We start from the raw sequence: 18,368 nt of genomic DNA, 5'->3' as shown, positions 1-18,368 counted from the left end.
TTGCGTTGTGCAGAGTTTGGAGAGGCTGATACATGGTCAGTAAAAAAAAAGAAAATACATTGTTTAGGCAAGATTGCAACTATGAAGGGAAAGCAAAACAAAAACTTGTTACATTGCATTTAAGAAGAATGTGCAAGATCTATATTTTACAATAACTGTGACCATAGCGTCGCGAAAAAAGACGCAGTGGAAGTTAGCTGTTCTGCACAGAAACCTCCTCCTGCAGCAGTGATAACAGACAAATGCGAGTATAAACTGAATGAAGCTAGCTAGAGTTCTCAAGTATGAGCAATTAGCCAGCTAACTAGCTAGCTATGTCGCCAGGTACCTTTAGGATCAGAGTACAGGTCGCATCAAACTTGTCCTGATCCAACGGAAAAGGCTCCCGATCCTCCATTTCTGCGAAAGATGTTTAAATAACCAGTGAAATATTTAACAAAAAGAATGTGGCTAGCTAGCTACAACATAGCCTTAGCTAAATATTAGCCGTTAAAAGGGTAAATTAGTTAGCGCTAGCTAAGAAGCTGAATTTCTTTTTTGTTACTGCAGCAATCCGTTGCCTTAGAAACAATAAAATGCAAACAAAAAAAACCCTTTATGCTAAATTTAGTTATTAAATAGACGGGGTCTGACCGAAGAGAAACATTATGTTGTATCCATGACGGCGGAAGGTGATGTTACAAAAGTCGTAGAAGAGTGTGATTAAAACAGACGAACAAGCTAGCGTTAGCTAAGATAAGCTAAGCAACTAGCCAGCGTCATATAGTAGTTTGTTCTGCGAGGAATCAAGCTACGGCAGCTAGTTAGCTAGATAACTTATGTAGTTAGCTGGCCTGACTTTCAAATACAATAGTCCGTTCTTCGCTAGCTTGGTTAGTTAGCTAACTCACGGTCGCTGGGCTCAGTGTGGGTCGCAGCTTCTTCCACCGCCTGCTGCCGATCCCGGACACGCCACCTGTAAACAAGAAAAGAAGTGACAGCTACGGCTGAAATGCCAGCGGCACAAAGGACCGCCGGTCGAAGCCGGATACTAAGGACACGCAGAAGAAACTTCATATTCATAGCAGAGGATTCTGTTTAAGTGTAATGTAGCTCGAGCAAACTCTGAAAGCGCCTTGTTAGTTTGAGGGTCGGTATACGACTGAATGGTTTTAGGGTTTTGGCTTCGTCACCGTTCCACATAACATTCGATCACCTTGGTGATCTAAATTTATGTCAAAACATCTTGTTTTCCCAGACTACAATGTGCAAAATTACACGTAGCAACGTGAGAGAAAACATTTAAAAAAAAAATAGGCAAATGTTGGCAAAAGAGGAATTACCCGATACAGAGTAACAGCCTAAAAAAACGCCACAAAAAATATGTTGTCTCTATTTTTAAGGCTAATTTGCTAAAACGTTTTCATTATTACTTTGATATTCATCTGCAGGCCACATTTGGCACAAAAGTAGAAAAAGTCATAAAGACTGAATAACAGTGCTATTCAGTCATTCTTTCTGATTCATGCATGCGTGTATTCATTATTTAAAGGGCACATATGAAAAATTAACCTTTTAAGTGCTTGTGCACATATATTTGGCTATCTTGAGTGCCTACCAACACACCAACTGTGAAATAAGACAACTCAGTGTGATGGAAAATATTATTTGATCATGTATTATCATGTGATTCATATGTGATGATTCCTATATAATTATGTTAATCCTTTCCATCATATAATCCTATATGAATGGTTTAGTCTGCATACTCTGTCTCTGTATATTGTGTGAACAAATGATTGTGTTGTGACCTGCAGGGGTCGTAAAGAGGGATTAGGCTTTTGTTTTCTTGCAAATGGTGTCTGTCCTTTGAAGCGTCCTGGCATATGCAGGAATGTTCATCACCAAATGGAGCAGGGAGTGCGTGAACAAGATCACAGAGCACCACCTCCCTGGGGAGGGGGTTGAAGTTTAGATATAAGGAGTAGTCAGTCTACCCCTTTAGAGCTTTCGCTTTCGAGCATTAGCCCTCACACAGCTGTGTGTCCTTTTGTGTGTCCTATTTTCGTTATTAAATGACTCTCTTAATCACGTGTGACTTGCTGTTTGTTCAAAATTCCACCACATCAGTAAGCATTTTAGTGGGCTGCCCATGTCAGAAAACATGAACTAAAACAAGCTGTTCAGATTTGGCTTCCCTTTCTACCCTAAAAGGGAGCCATTCGCTTTATGCCACCCCCGGTCTCAGTGTCTGCACCCACGGCTTGATAACTACCTTTGCGGAAGTGCGCAATTTATTTTGTCACACACGCCAGGTCCGCTATCACGTTGAAGGTAAGAGCCAACCCAGGCCATTTCAGTGAACACGTGTTATCTCCAACTCTAGGAGTCATGTTACATAGCTCATGGATGCTTTTCCTAAAATTGTAAACATTGCTTTTGCCTACCAACAAAAAATAAACATAAATGAATAATGTCTAATTGTATCAGGTCACTACTAATTCAACTCCCATCTTAATGTGCTTTTCTCAGCACAATCTACTGCATATTTGTTGTTTCTGATCATGCTGAGCTTTAGGAAATTAAGGACATTCACGTTTTGCCTTGGATTCATGTGGTAGCATAAGACAGGTGGATATTACTTCCCAAAACTGCTCAACAGCAGTAAACAAATTCATTCTTCTCCCAGCTGTCTGTCTATTTCTTCTTATAGTTTGGGTGTCTCAACCAAACCTACCTCTATGATAACGGCCTTGGGATGTTCTTCATAGTTTATTTGTTCTTATTCCATCTCTGGATCAAATCCTGTTGGGACTGACCAGTACAGGATCAGAGATCAATGTGGATCTCTGAGCTTTCTATCCATCAGGTGATGGTCATGTCTTTGTAGTTAGGTGGGTCTTAGAACGCAGTGTAGATCTACACCTTGAATGCATATTTGTCGACTGGAGTTTGGAAAGGATTCTGCCCCTAGACACACCCACTTCATTATACTGGCTCTCAACTTAAATTGTAAAGTGAGTGCTTGTAGGTTATTCAACAAAACATAAGCCCCTCCTGATGATGGAATAAGGAGATATATCCCAGATTTATTCCCCTATCTTATTTTCAGTCATAGTTTAGATTAACAAAAGCTACTTTTGTTTATGCATATTACTTGACTGATTAACTGGTTGGACCACGCATAAGAGTTAATGAGGAAAATACTGAATCACTCAAATGCCATTTCTGGATACATTCAACGTAAAACATGTTAGCCTGTAACTCACTAATGATGCATACAACAAACACTGAAGGTGAAAACAAGAAAATGTGACTCCCTTACAATGAAAGAAAATCATTTATTGATAAATATTTATAAAGCTGTAACAAACATTATTTACAAAATGTACAAAACATGATGAGGACGACTGCAGTGGTGATGATCTGGTGATGACCACTCCATGGATGGTGATTTTGTCCAACTCTTCGACGATGGTGATGGCACTAATAATCCTGAAGGATCAATTCTCTATGGCGATCGGTCCGCTGATTGGCCTTGTCTTTGTAGTCTGGTGTAGACCACAAAGTCTCAAATTATCCTGAAGAACATCTTGTAAAGCCTTGTTGTTCTGGCCTGGTCCAAAAACTGATGTTGGCCTCTTGTCCTGGTGGGTTTCTTGGTGAGCTTCAGGTTGTCCCGTTGTCTGTAATCCAGGAAAAAGCCTGCACTGGAGAACTGCATGATGGAAAAGCAGGAAAAAGACTCAGCAAACATGGTTAGATGTTTTACTGAGAAATCTGGGAGATGTTTTAGGGTGACACAAACCTAAAAAGATGGAAAATTAAACAGGTGTAGGGGGTAAAGGGAAAAGAGAAGAAAGGTACAGACCTAAACTGCTCCAGTTTGGTGATCAGTCCATGTGATGCTCAAGCTTCTTGCGCCAACAGGTCAAGACCTAGGCCTCACATGGCTATGTGAAAACAGACTGCATCTGAAAAACACCCACATGCATACAAGAGCATTGAGGGTAAAAGAAATTGTATGATACATAGCATATAATAAATCCTAAATGTGTATAATGTCAATCAAAGTGTTCTGTGGGTTATTAAAAGCCTGGAGGAGGAGGTGGAGGGGGTCCTCTTGGTGATCATGGTCCGTTAGAAAACACAGCGGGGTGCAGCGTCTCGACGGTCTGGGTGTGACTGTACTCAGATGACCTGAAAAGGCCATCTGAATCGATGGAAACACCCTTAAATGTCATGGACACCATGGTTTGCTGCAAAATACACACAGAGTAAAAATGTCACAAAATATAATTTTCTTAAAATGCCCACATCTCAAGCAAGTCTAATTCAAACAGATGCATTCAGGCAGGAGAAAGCACTAACCAGAAAAATATTCTGCACCGATGACTCTGTTGACTCGGCGCACAGGTAGAAGGTCGCCCCAGTGATGCCGGTTCCTCTGCGCTGAATTAACGGAGTAGATCCTGATTAATGTGACTCAAAATGGGACAAGCTAGTTAAAATGCTTTTAGTTGAGACAGATATTTACCTTGATGCAGGCCACAGCATTAACGCTGGCAAAGTTCTGGAGGGTAAGCTGCAAAAGCAATAAAAAGGTTAGGTGAGGGAAACAACCGTCATGTCCATTCTCACTGAAATTGGGAACTTGTTCCCATGACTTAGTCTCACCTCTGCACACACGTGGTAAAATGTATTGCTGAGCACCCACCAGTGCTCGCTCTCCAGCCCACTGTAGATGGATTTGTGCTGGAGCTTCACCTCTACCATCTACAATCATGCAGAAAAAAAGCATCTCAATCAACGTTACCACGACACCGGCTAGTGGAAACTCTCAGCTAACAAAATGTTTCTCTGTGCCAAAAGGCCTATTATAAAATGATTAAAAATTCAAGGGAACCTTTGTATCTGCAGAAAACATCTGCGATAAGGTGTAGGCAAACATCCTGTTTGCGTTGTGCAGAGTTTGGAGAGGCTGATACATGGTCAGTAAAAAAAAAGAAAATACATTGTTTAGGCAAGATTGCAACTATGAAGGGAAAGCAAAACAAAAACTTGTTACATTGCATTTAAGAAGAATGTGCAAGATCTATATTTTACAATAACTGTGACCATAGCGTCGCGAAAAAAGACGCAGTGGAAGTTAGCTGTTCTGCACAGAAACCTCCTCCTGCAGCAGTGATAACAGACAAATGCGAGTATAAACTGAATGAAGCTAGCTAGAGTTCTCAATATGAGCAATTAGCCAGCTAACTAGCTAGCTATGTCGCCAGGTACCTTTAGGATCAGAGTACAGGTCGCATCAAACTTGTCCTGATCCAACAGAAAAGGCTCCCGATCCTCCAGTTCTGCGAAAGATGTTTAAATAACCAGTGAAATATTTAACAAAAAGAATGTGGCTAGCTAGCTACAACATAGCCTTAGCTAAATATTAGCCGTTAAAAGGGTAAATTAGTTAGCGCTAGCTAAGAAGCTGAATTTCTTTTTTGTTACTGCAGCAATCCGTTGCCTTAGAAACAATAAAATGCAAACAAAAAAAACCCTTTATGCTAAATTTAGTTATTAAATAGACGGGGTCTGACCGAAGAGAAACATTATGTTGTATCCATGACGGCGGAAGGTGATGTTACAAAAGTCGTAGAAGAGTGTGATTAAAACAGACGAACAAGCTAGTGTTAGCTAAGATAAGCTAAGCAACTAGCCAGCGTCATATAGTAGTTAGTTCTGCGAGGAATCAAGCTACGGCAGCTAGTTAGCTAGATAACTTATGTAGTTAGCTGGCCTGACTTTCAAATACAATAGTCCGTTCTTCGCTAGCTTGGTTAGTTAGCTAACTCACGGTCGCTGGGCTCAGTGTGGGTCGCAGCTTCTTCCACCGCCTGCTGCCGATCCCGGACACGCCACCTGTAAACAAGAAAAGAAGTGACAGCTACGGCTGAAATGCCAGCGGCACAAAGGACCGCCGGTCGAAGCCGGATACTAAGGACACGCAGAAGAAACTTCATATTCATAGCAGAGGATTCTGTTTAAGTGTAATGTAGCTCGAGCAAACTCTGAAAGCGCCTTGTTAGTTTGAGGGTCGGTATACGACTGAATGGTTTTAGGGTTTTGGCTTCGTCACCGTTCCACATAACATTCGATCACCTTGGTGATCTAAATTTATGTCAAAACATCTTGTTTTCCCAGACTACAATGTGCAAAATTACACGTAGCAACGTGAGAGAAAACATTTAAAAAAAAAATAGGCAAATGTTGGCAAAAGAGGAATTACCCGATACAGAGTAACAGCCTAAAAAAACGCCACAAAAAATATGTTGTCTCTATTTTTAAGGCTAATTTGCTAAAACGTTTTCATTATTACTTTGATATTCATCTGCAGGCCACATTTGGCACAAAAGTAGAAAAAGTCATAAAGACTGAATAACAGTGCTATTCAGTCATTCTTTCTGATTCATGCATGCGTGTATTCATTATTTAAAGGGCACATATGAAAAATTAACCTTTTAAGTGCTTGTGCACATATATTTGGCTATCTTGAGTGCCTACCAACACACCAACTGTGAAATAAGACAACTCAGTGTGATGGAAAATATTATTTGATCATGTATTATCATGTGATTCATATGTGATGATTCCTATATAATTATGTTAATCCTTTCCATCATATAATCCTATATGAATGGTTTAGTCTGCATACTCTGTCTCTGTATATTGTGTGAACAAATGATTGTGTTGTGACCTGCAGGGGTCGTAAAGAGGGATTAGGCTTTTGTTTTCTTGCAAATGGTGTCTGTCCTTTGAAGCGTCCTGGCATATGCAGGAATGTTCATCACCAAATGGAGCAGGGAGTGCGTGAACAAGATCACAGAGCACCACCTCCCTGGGGAGGGGGTTGAAGTTTAGATATAAGGAGTAGTCAGTCTACCCCTTTAGAGCTTTCGGTTTCGAGCATTAGCCCTCACACAGCTGTGTGTCCTTTTGTGTGTCCTATTTTCGTTATTAAATGACTCTCTTAATCACGTGTGACTTGCTGTTTGTTCAAAATTCCACCACATCAGTAAGCATTTTAGTGGGCTGCCCATGTCAGAAAACATGAACTAAAACAAGCTGTTCAGATTTGGCTTCCCTTTCTACCCTAAAAGGGAGCCATTCGCTTTATGCCACCCCCGGTCTCAGTGTCTGCACCCACGGCTTGATAACTACCTTTGCGGAAGTGCGCAATTTATTTTGTCACACACGCCAGGTCCGCTATCACGTTGAAGGTAAGAGCCAACCCAGGCCATTTCAGTGAACACGTGTTATCTCCAACTCTAGGAGTCATGTTACATAGCTCATGGATGCTTTTCCTAAAATTGTAAACATTGCTTTTGCCTACCAACAAAAAATAAACATAAATGAATAATGTCTAATTGTATCAGGTCACTACTAATTCAACTCCCATCTTAATGTGCTTTTCTCAGCACAATCTACTGCATATTTGTTGTTTCTGATCATGCTGAGCTTTAGGAAATTAAGGACATTCACGTTTTGCCTTGGATTCATGTGGTAGCATAAGACAGGTGGATATTACTTCCCAAAACTGCTCAACAGCAGTAAACAAATTCATTCTTCTCCCAGCTGTCTGTCTATTTCTTCTTATAGTTTGGGTGTCTCAACCAAACCTACCTCTATGATAACGGCCTTGGGATGTTCTTCATAGTTTATTTGTTCTTATTCCATCTCTGGATCAAATCCTGTGGGGACTGACCAGTACAGGATCAGAGATCAATGTGGATCTCTGAGCTTTCTATCCATCAGGTGATGGTCATGTCTTTGTAGTTAGGTGGGTCTTAGAACGCAGTGTAGATCTACACCTTGAATGCATATTTGTCGACTGGAGTTTGGAAAGGATTCTGCCCCTAGACACACCCACTTCATTATACTGGCTCTCAACTTAAATTGTAAAGTGAGTGCTTGTAGGTTATTCAACAAAACATAAGCCCCTCCTGATGATGGAATAAGGAGATATATCCCAGATTTATTCCCCTATCTTATTTTCAGTCATAGTTTAGATTAACAAAAGCTACTTTTGTTTATGCATATTACTTGACTGATTAACTGGTTGGACCACGCATAAGAGTTAATGAGGAAAATACTGAATCACTCAAATGCCATTTCTGGATACATTCAACGTAAAACATGTTAGCCTGTAACTCACTAATGATGCATACAACAAACACTGAAGGTGAAAACAAGAAAATGTGACTCCCTTACAATGAAAGAAAATCATTTATTGATAAATATTTATAAAGCTGTAACAAACATTATTTACAAAATGTACAAAACATGATGAGGACGACTGCAGTGGTGATGATCTGGTGATGACCACTCCATGGATGGTGATTTTGTCCAACTCTTCGACGATGGTGATGGCACTAATAATCCTGAAGGATCAATTCTCTATGGCGATCGGTCCGCTGATTGGCCTTGTCTTTGTAGTCTGGTGTAGACCACAAAGTCTCAAATTATCCTGAAGAACATCTTGTAAAGCCTTGTTGTTCTGGCCTGGTCCAAAAACTGATGTTGGCCTCTTGTCCTGGTGGGTTTCTTGGTGAGCTTCAGGTTGTCCAGTTGTCTGTAATCCAGGAAAAAGCCTGCACTGGAGACCTGCATGATGGAAAAGCAGGAAAAAGACTCACCAAACATGGTTAGATGTTTTACTGAGAAATCTGGGAGATGTTTTAGGGTGACACAAACCTAAAAAGATGGAAAATTAAACAGGTGTAGGGGGTAAAGGGAAAAGAGAAGAAAGGTACAGACCTAAACTGCTCCAGTTTGGTGATCAGTCCATGTGATGCTCAAGCTTCTTGCGCCAACAGGTCAAGACCTAGGCCTCACATGGCTATGTGAAAACAGACTGCATCTGAAAAACACCCACATGCATACAAGAGCATTGAGGGTAAAAGAAATTGTATGATACATAGCATATAATAAATCCTAAATGTGTATAATGTCAATCAAAGTGTTCTGTGGGTTATTAAAAGCCTGGAGGAGGAGGTGGAGGGGGTCCTCTTGGTGATCATGGTCCGTTAGAAAACACAGCGGGGTGCAGCGTCTCGACAGTCTGGGTGTGACTGTACTCAGATGACCTGAAAAGGCCATCTGAATCGATGGAAACACCCTTAAACGTCATGGACACCATGGTTTGCTGCAAAATACACACAGAGTAAAAATGTCACAAAATATAATTTTCTTAAAATGCCCACATCTCAAGCAAGTCTAATTCAAACAGATGCATTCAGGCAGGAGAAAGCACTAACCAGAAAAATATTCTGCACCGATGACTCTGTTGACTCGGCGCACAGGTAGAAGGTCGCCCCAGTGATGCCGGTTCCTCTGCGCTGAATTAACGGAGTAGATCCTGATTAATGTGACTCAAAATGGGACAAGCTAGTTAAAATGCTTTTAGTTGAGACAGATATTTACCTTGATGCAGGCCACAGCATTAACGCTGGCAAAGTTCTGGAGGGTAAGCTGCAAAAGCAATAAAAAGGTTAGGTGAGGGAAACAACCGTCATGTCCATTCTCACTGAAATTGGGAACTTGTTCCCATGACTTAGACTCACCTCTGCACACACGTGGTAAAATGTATTGCTGAGCACCCACCAGTGCTCGCTCTCCAGCCCACTGTAGATGGATTTGTGCTGGAGCTTCACCTCTACCATCTACAATCATGCAGAAAAAAAGCATCTCAATCAACGTTACCACGACACCGGCTAGTGGAAACTCTCAGCTAACAAAATGTTTCTCTGTGCCAAAAGGCCTATTATAAAATGATTAAAAATTCAAGGGAACCTTTGTATCTGCAGAAAACATCTGCGATAAGGTGTAGGCAAACATCCTGTTTGCGTTGTGCAGAGTTTGGAGAGGCTGATACATGGTCAGTAAAAAAAAAGAAAATACATTGTTTAGGCAAGATTGCAACTATGAAGGGAAAGCAAAACAAAAACTTGTTACATTGCATTTAAGAAGAATGTGCAAGATCTATATTTTACAATAACTGTGACCATAGCGTCGCGAAAAAAGACGCAGTGGAAGTTAGCTGTTCTGCACAGAAACCTCCTCCTGAAGCAGTGATAACAGACAAACGCGAGTATAAACTGAATGAAGCTAGCTAGAGTTCTCAAGTATGAGCAATTAGCCAGCTAACTAGCTAGCTATGTCGCCAGGTACCTTTAGGATCAGAGTACAGGTCGCATCAAACTTGTCCTGATCCAACGGAAAAGGCTCCCGATCCTCCAGTTCTGCGAAAGATGTTTAAATAACCAGTGAAATATTTAACAAAAAGAATGTGGCTAGCTAGCTACAACATAGCCTTAGCTAAATATTAGCCGTTAAAAGGGTAAATTAGTTAGCGCTAGCTAAGAAGCTGAATTTCTTTTTTGTTACTGCAGCAATCCGTTGCCTTAGAAACAATAAAATGCAAACAAAAAACCCCTTTATGCTAAATTTAGTTATTAAATAGACGGGGTCTGACCGAAGAGAAACACTATGTTGTATCCATGACGGCGGAAGGTGATGTTACAAAAGTCGTAGAAGAGTGTGATTAAAACAGACGAACAAGCTAGCGTTAGCTAAGATAAGCTAAGCAACTAGCCAGCGTCATATAGTAGTTAGTTCTGCGAGGAATCAAGCTACGGCAGCTAGTTAGCTAGATAACTTATGTAGTTAGCTGGCCTGACTTTCAAATACAATAGTCCGTTCTTCGCTAGCTTGGTTAGTTAGCTAACTCACGGTCGCTGGGCTCAGTGTGGGTCGCAGCTTCTTCCACCGGCTGCTGCCGATCCCGGACACGCCACCTGTAAACAAGAAAAGAAGTGACAGCTACGGCTGAAATGCCAGCGGCACAAAAGACCGCCGGTCGAAGCCGGATACTAAGGACACGCAGAAGAAACTTCATATTCATAGCAGAGGATTCTGTTTAAGTGTAATGTAGCTCGAGCAAACTCTGAAAGCGCCTTGTTAGTTTGAGGGTCGGTATACGACTGAATGGTTTTAGGGTTTTGGCTTCGTCACCGTTCCACATAACATTCGATCACCTTGGTGATCTAAATTTATGTCAAAACATCTTGGTTTCCCAGACTACAATGTGCAAAATTACACGTAGCAACGTGAGAGAAAACATTTAAAAAAAAATAGGCAAATGTTGGCAAAAGAGGAATTACCCGATACAGAGTAACAGCCTAAAAAAACGCCACAAAAAATATGTTGTCTCTATTTTTAAGGCTAATTTGCTAAAACGTTTTCATTATTACTTTGATATTCATCTGCAGGCCACATTTGGCACAAAAGTAGAAAAAGTCATAAAGACTGAATAACAGTGCTATTCAGTCATTCTTTCTGATTCATGCATGCGTGTATTCATTATTTAAAGGGCACATATGAAAAATTAACCTTTTAAGTGCTTGTGCACATATATTTGGCTATCTTGAGTGCCTACCAACACACCAACTGTGAAATAAGACAACTCAGTGTGATGGAAAATATTATTTGATCATGTATTATCATGTGATTCATATGTGATGATTCCTATATAATTATGTTAATCCTTTCCATCATATAATCCTATATGAATGGTTTAGTCTGCATACTCTGTCTCTGTATATTGTGTGAACAAATGATTGTGTTGTGACCTGCAGGGGTCGTAAAGAGGGATTAGGCTTTTGTTTTCTTGCAAATGGTGTCTGTCCTTTGAAGCGTCCTGGCATATGCAGGAATGTTCATCACCAAATGGAGCAGGGAGTGCGTGAACAAGATCACAGAGCACCACCTCCCTGGGGAGGGGGTTGAAGTTTAGATATAAGGAGTAGTCAGTCTACCCCTTTAGAGCTTTCGCTTTCGAGCATTAGCCCTCACACAGCTGTGTGTCCTTTTGTGTGTCCTATTTTCGTTATTAAATGACTCTCTTAATCACGTGTGACTTGCTGTTTGTTCAAAATTCCACCACATCAGTAAGCATTTTAGTGGGCTGCCCATGTCAGAAAACATGAACTAAAACAAGCTGTTCAGATTTGGCTTCCCTTTCTACCCCAAAAGGGAGCCATTCGCTTTATGCCACCCCCGGTCTCAGTGTCTGCACCCACGGCTTGATAACTACCTTTGCGGAAGTGCGCAATTTATTTTGTCACACACGCCAGGTCCGCTATCACGTTGAAGGTAAGAGCCAACCCAGGCCATTTCAGTGAACACGTGTTATCTCCAACTCTAGGAGTCATGTTACATAGCTCATGGATGCTTTTCCTAAAATTGTAAACATTGCTTTTGCCTACCAACAAAAAATAAACATAAATGAATAATGTCTAATTGTATCAGGTCACTACTAATTCAACTCCCATCTTAATGTGCTTTTCTCAGCACAATCTACTGCATATTTGTTGTTTCTGATCATGCTGAGCTTTAGGAAATTAAGGACATTCACGTTTTGCCTTGGATTCATGTGGTAGCATAAGACAGGTGGATATTACTTCCCAAAACTGCTCAACAGCAGTAAACAAATTCATTCTTCTCCCAGCTGTCTGTCTATTTCTTCTTATAGTTTGGGTGTCTCAACCAAACCTACCTCTATGATAACGGCCTTGGGATGTTCTTCATAGTTTATTTGTTCTTATTCCATCTCTGGATCAAATCCTGTGGGGACTGACCAGTACAGGATCAGAGATCAATGTGGATCTCTGAGCTTTCTATCCATCAGGTGATGGTCATGTCTTTGTAGTTAGGTGGGTCTTAGAACGCAGTGTAGATCTAGACCTTGAATGCATATTTGTCGACTGGAGTTTGGAAAGGATTCTGCCCCTAGACACACCCACTTCATTATACTGGCTCTCAACTTAAATTGTAAAGTGAGTGCTTGTAGGTTATTCAACAAAACATAAGCTCCTCCTGATGATGGAATAAGGAGATATATCCCAGATTTATTCCCCTATCTTATTTTCAGTCATAGTTTAGATTAACAAAAGCTACTTTTGTTTATGCATATTACTTGACTGATTAACTGGTTGGACCACGCATAAGAGTTAATGAGGAAAATACTGAATCACTCAAATGCCATTTCTGGATACATTCAACGTAAAACATGTTAGCCTGTAACTCACTAATGATGCATACAACAAACACTGAAGGTGAAAACAAGAAAATGTGACTCCCTTACAATGAAAGAAAATCATTTATTGATAAATATTTATAAAGCTGTAACAAACATTATTTACAAAATGTACAAAACATGATGAGGACGACTGCAGTGGTGATGATCTGGTGATGACCACTCCATGGATGGTGATTTTGTCCAACTCTTCGACGATGGTGATGGCACTAATAATCCTGAAGGATCAATTCTCTATGGCGATCGGTCCGCTGATTGGCCTTGTCTTTGTAGTCTGGTGTAGACCACAAAGTCTCAAATTATCCTGAAGAACATCTTGTAAAGCCTTGTTGTTCTGGCCTGGTCCAAAAACTGATGTTGGCCTCTTGTCCTGGTGGGTTTCTTGGTGAGCTTCAGGTTGTCCAGTTGTCTGTAATCCAGGAAAAAGCCTGCACTGGAGACCTGCATGATGGAAAAGCAGGAAAAAGACTCACCAAACATGGTTAGATGTTTTACTGAGAAATCTGGGAGATGTTTTAGGGTGACACAAACCTAAAAAGATGGAAAATTAAACAGGTGTAGGGGGTAAAGGGAAAAGAGAAGAAAGGTACAGACCTAAACTGCTCCAGTTTGGTGATCAGTCCATGTGATGCTCAAGCTTCTTGCGCCAACAGGTCAAGACCTAGGCCTCACATGGCTATGTGAAAACAGACTGCATCTGAAAAACACCCACATGCATACAAGAGCATTGAGGGTAAAAGAAATTGTATGATACATAGCATATAATAAATCCTAAATGTGTATAATGTCAATCAAAGTGTTCTGTGGGTTATTAAAAGCCTGGAGGAGGAGGTGGAGGGGGTCCTCTTGGTGATCATGGTCCGTTAGAAAATACAGCGGGGTGCAGCGTCTCGACGGTCTGGGTGTGACTGTACTCAGATGACCTGAAAAGGCCATCTGAATCGATGGAAACACCCTTAAACGTCATGGACACCATGGTTTGCTGCAAAATACACACAGAGTAAAAATGTCACAAAATATAATTTTCTTAAAATGCCCACATCTCAAGCAAGTCTAATTCAAACCGATGCATTCAGGCAGGAGAAAGCACTAACCAGAAAAATATTCTGCACCGATGACTCTGTTGACTCGGCGCACAGGTAGAAGGTCGCCCCAGTGATGCCGGTTCCTCTGCGCTGAATTAACGGAGTAGATCCTGATTAATGTGACTCAAAATGGGACAAGCTAGTTAAAATGCTTTTAGTTGAGACAGATATTTACCTTGATGCCGGCCACAGCATTAACGCTGGCAAAGTTCTGGAGGGTAAGCTGCAAAAGCAATAAAAAGGTTAGGTGAGGGAAACAACCGTCATGTCCATTCTCACTGAAATTGGGAACTTGTTCCCATGACTTAGACTCACCTCTGCACACACGTGGTAAAATGTATTGCTGAGCACCCACCAGTGCTCGCTCTCCAGCCCACTGTAGATGGATTTGTGCTGGAGCTTCACCTCTACCATCTACAATCATGCAGAAAAAAAGCATCTCAATCAACGTTACCACGACACCGGCTAGTGGAAACTCTCAGCTAACAAAATGTTTCTCTGTGCCAAAAGGCCTATTATAAAATGATTAAAAATTCAAGGGAACCTTTGTATCTGCAGAAAACATCTGCGATAAGGTGTAGGCAAACATCCTGTTTGCGTTGTGCAGAGTTTGGAGAGGCTGATACATGGTCAGTAAAAAAAAAGAAAATACATTGTTTAGGCAAGATTGCAACTATGAAGGGAAAGCAAAACAAAAACTTGTTACATTGCATTTAAGAAGAATGTGCAAGATCTATATTTTACAACAAATGTGACCATAGCGTCGCGAAAAAAGACGCAGTGGAAGTTAGCTGTTCTGCACAGAAACCTCCTCCTGAAGCAGTGATAACAGACAAACGCGAGTATAAACTGAATGAAGCTAGCTAGAGTTCTCAAGTATGAGCAATTAGCCAGCTAACTAGCTAGCTATGTCGCCAGGTACCTTTAGGATCAGAGTACAGGTCGCATCAAACTTGTCCTGATCCAACGGAAAAGGCTCCCGATCCTCCAGTTCTGCGAAAGATGTTTAAATAACCAGTGAAATATTTAACAAAAAGAATGTGGCTAGCTAGCTACAACATAGCCTTAGCTAAATATTAGCCGTTAAAAGGGTAAATTAGTTAGCGCTAGCTAAGAAGCTGAATTTCTTTTTTGTTACTGCAGCAATCCGTTGCCTTAGAAACAATAAAATGCAAACAAAAAACCCCTTTATGCTAAATTTAGTTATTAAATAGACGGGGTCTGACCGAAGAGAAACACTATGTTGTATCCATGACGGCGGAAGGTGATGTTACAAAAGTCGTAGAAGAGTGTGATTAAAACAGACGAACAAGCTAGCGTTAGCTAAGATAAGCTAAGCAACTAGCCAGCGTCATATAGTAGTTAGTTCTGCGAGGAATCAAGCTACGGCAGCTAGTTAGCTAGATAACTTATGTAGTTAGCTGGCCTGACTTTCAAATACAATAGTCCGTTCTTCGCTAGCTTGGTTAGTTAGCTAACTCACGGTCGCTGGGCTCAGTGTGGGTCGCAGCTTCTTCCACCGCCTGCTGCCGATCCCGGACACGCCACCTGTAAATGCAGACAGTATTCAGACAGGGAATCGATTTAGCGAGGAATATTTGCTCGTCAACTTTTGGGATAATGGCAAAAAGGGTAGGTTGGGCAAATGTTTTAAAAAGAGAATACTTGTTTAATACTACCTTACAACCAAGTTTTATCTAACTTTGTACTGAGAATTTTTGCTTCTTAACCCCCAGACCCTCTATAACCCTCTATTGGAGGATGATGAAGTAACATCTGATGATGCCTTTTGTATGGACCCATTGTGTCCGGTAAGATAAGGCTGTATTTTCAGACATTGAGTACTGTTAATAGAATAAAGTCTATGGGATGGATCTTTTCACATCCAGAATGAAATGTTACCACTCCAAAATCTATTTTTCTCTGTGTTTTGTCTGAAGGATTTTAAGGGGGCATTTTGGGGTCAAGTTGTGGTAAGTAGCACTACCTTTTCACAGATGTTTCAATAGGCTAAAGCTTTTACCCATAAAGCATGTTTTCAAGCACTGTCATGTGTCTTCTGAGTCAAACATGATCTTTTGTAAACAAATTAACTTGGTTAATGATAAATAATAAATAAATGATTGACATTCCTCATGATAAGAGGCTCATTCCACAGAAGTAGTTCTAAGTGTGACAGAGTAATGTCCTGACACACAAAACCACTGCAGTGGAATCAGACCTCTTTTTAGAGGTTTTTCTTATACATCTAGACCTAGACCTTTATACTCCACCTGGGTCTTATAGGAGGACAATGTGGAGACCCCCTTTGGCACTGTATGCTGCACCATGGCAGGTATCCCCAGGGATAACCGACCGGTCATCCTCACCTACCATGACATCGGAATGAACCGTAAGACTCTGATACTGTTGCTTGTGGCACGTAGCTGATTGCTCTAAAGTCTAAAACTTAGCATAAGCGTCATTTATTGTGTTGTAATGACCCTGGAATGCATGTCTGCAGACAAAACTTGCTTCGACGTTCTTTTCTATGATGAGGACATGCAGGAAATCATGCGACACTTTGCCGTGTGTCAGGTCAACGCTCCTGGGCAACATGAGGGTGCCAGCACCTTCCCTGCAGGGTGAGCGTGAGTGCACCATATGCCACAATGTTCTTTCAGGGGCTGAAAGACATTCCAAGGTTAAATCTAATCTAAAATGTGACCTTCAGCTACCCCATACAATTTTTTCCAGAATGTATATTTATCAGAACCTACTCCATAGCCCTCCGTCTGCCCTCAGACCACTCCTTCCTGGCAGTCAGACAGGACGACTCTATGCCATGGTGTTGGTGCCCACCTAAACTAACATCTGGAGGCCCTGACTGTCAGCATGTCTAGCTGGCACCGGCTTGTCATGCACCAGGGTTTCTTTCATGAACTTTTTTCTTAGCGTTCATATGCTACATTGATGGCTGTGGCTCCCAGTACATCATAGCTAGGTTTAGCAGGTTCAAATCCTGAAGAATCAGTGGCGTCCCTTAGAATTATAACTCACTCAGGGCAATTTTTTCCTGTAGATTCACATATCCCTCAATGGACAAGCTCTCCGAGACCCTCCCAATTGTGCTCAAGCATTTTAAGTGAGTGAACCAGATTAGCCATTTACTCTGAGATTAAACTGTCAATCCTTGTTCTAATCTGAAACCTTGCGCTTTAATGGTTTAAAGTTATGTACATTTTTTTCTCTCCACAGAATTAAGAGTGTTATTGGAATGGGTGTTGGAGCAGGAGCAAACATCCTCACACGGTTCGCTGTGAGTTGTAGCACTGTCTTTCTTCCCAATAGATTTTAACACAATGATCAAACAAGGATTACTCCTTGGTGAAATTCTTGCTTTGTAACAAAGTGTTGATACTTGCAGCATAATCCTAATCATTACACTGTCAAGATAGCTAGACATCAACTCTCCAGAATACTGACACTTCACTATTGTTCCTCTGCTTGCACATGTAAACAAACCTTTTTCTAAGTGCAATGTAAAGTGCAAGAATGCCAAATATGGAGACTCTTAATTGCTCATTTAACTACAACAGTTTGACATATAGTAAGTAATTTTGCCCTGAAGGTTCATCTCCCTTTGACTGCTCATGCATAAATGTCTTGCAGTTGAAGTACCCAGACTTGGTTGAGGGCCTTGTCCTGATGAACATTAATGCTCAGGCAGAGGGCTGGGCAGACCGGGCAGCATCCAAGGTATCACAGTCTAATGCAATAGTAATTATCATTCTGTTAACACCCTGCTTAATCATCACGATCCCTGTATCTCTACAATTATGTCGTTTAGCTGGTCCCACCTAGCGTCCATGTCTATGGTTTCCCTGTCTCATGTCTTTTGTTTTGCTTTACTTCCTTGTTGTGGTTCCGTTCCTTAGCTTCATTTTCTCCGCTCCTTATTATTTGCACCTGTCTTGTTTAACTCTTATTACTTCATGTATTTAAACTGTCTTGTTCCCTGTGTCTTGGCTGTTCACTGAATCCATATAACTTTCAATGTGATAACAAATAGTTCTCAGCATATTACTCTTAGTTTTCTGCAGTTTCCAGTTAACCTTTCATGCCAATCATATGCTGACAATCGACCCTATATTTTTATTCTTTTGGGATCCTTAGAAAAG

General features: G+C 41.0%; 1 protein-coding gene across 1 annotated transcript; it reads left to right on the top strand.

Annotated features, from left to right (window-relative positions):
* The first annotated feature begins 16,347 nt into the window (after window positions 1–16,347).
* Window positions 16,348–18,301, top strand: LOC145655860 (protein NDRG1-like). The gene is made up of 6 exons (XM_081709325.1): window positions 16,348–16,600; window positions 16,712–16,832; window positions 17,270–17,332; window positions 17,446–17,506; window positions 17,860–17,946; window positions 18,281–18,301. Exons 1-6 carry the CDS (start codon window positions 16,537–16,539, stop codon window positions 18,299–18,301), a joined length of 417 nt encoding a protein of 138 aa, XP_081565451.1. The 5' UTR covers window positions 16,348–16,536.
* Window positions 18,302–18,368: the final 67 nt, after the last annotated feature.

Source organism: Electrophorus electricus, unplaced genomic scaffold (assembly GCF_041902795.1).
Source record: "Electrophorus electricus isolate QZ-2024a unplaced genomic scaffold, ASM4190279v1 Scaffold38, whole genome shotgun sequence".
Taxonomy (NCBI): domain Eukaryota; kingdom Metazoa; phylum Chordata; class Actinopteri; order Gymnotiformes; family Gymnotidae; genus Electrophorus; species Electrophorus electricus.
This window is presented reverse-complemented; position numbering and strand designations above follow the sequence as displayed.

What these genes read in the sequence shown, in the direction of transcription:
- LOC145655860 (XM_081709325.1), top strand. Translation starts at nt 16,537, where the DNA reads ATGGCAGGTATCCCCAGGGATAACCGACCGGTCATCCTCACCTACCAT. An exon ending in CCATGACATCGGAATGAACC is followed by an intron (nt 16,601 to 16,711) that starts GTAAGACTCTGA and finishes GCATGTCTGCAG; the next exon opens with ACAAAACTTGCTTCGACGTT. An exon ending in GCCAGCACCTTCCCTGCAGG is followed by an intron (nt 16,833 to 17,269) that starts GTGAGCGTGAGT and finishes TTTTTCCTGTAG; the next exon opens with ATTCACATATCCCTCAATGG.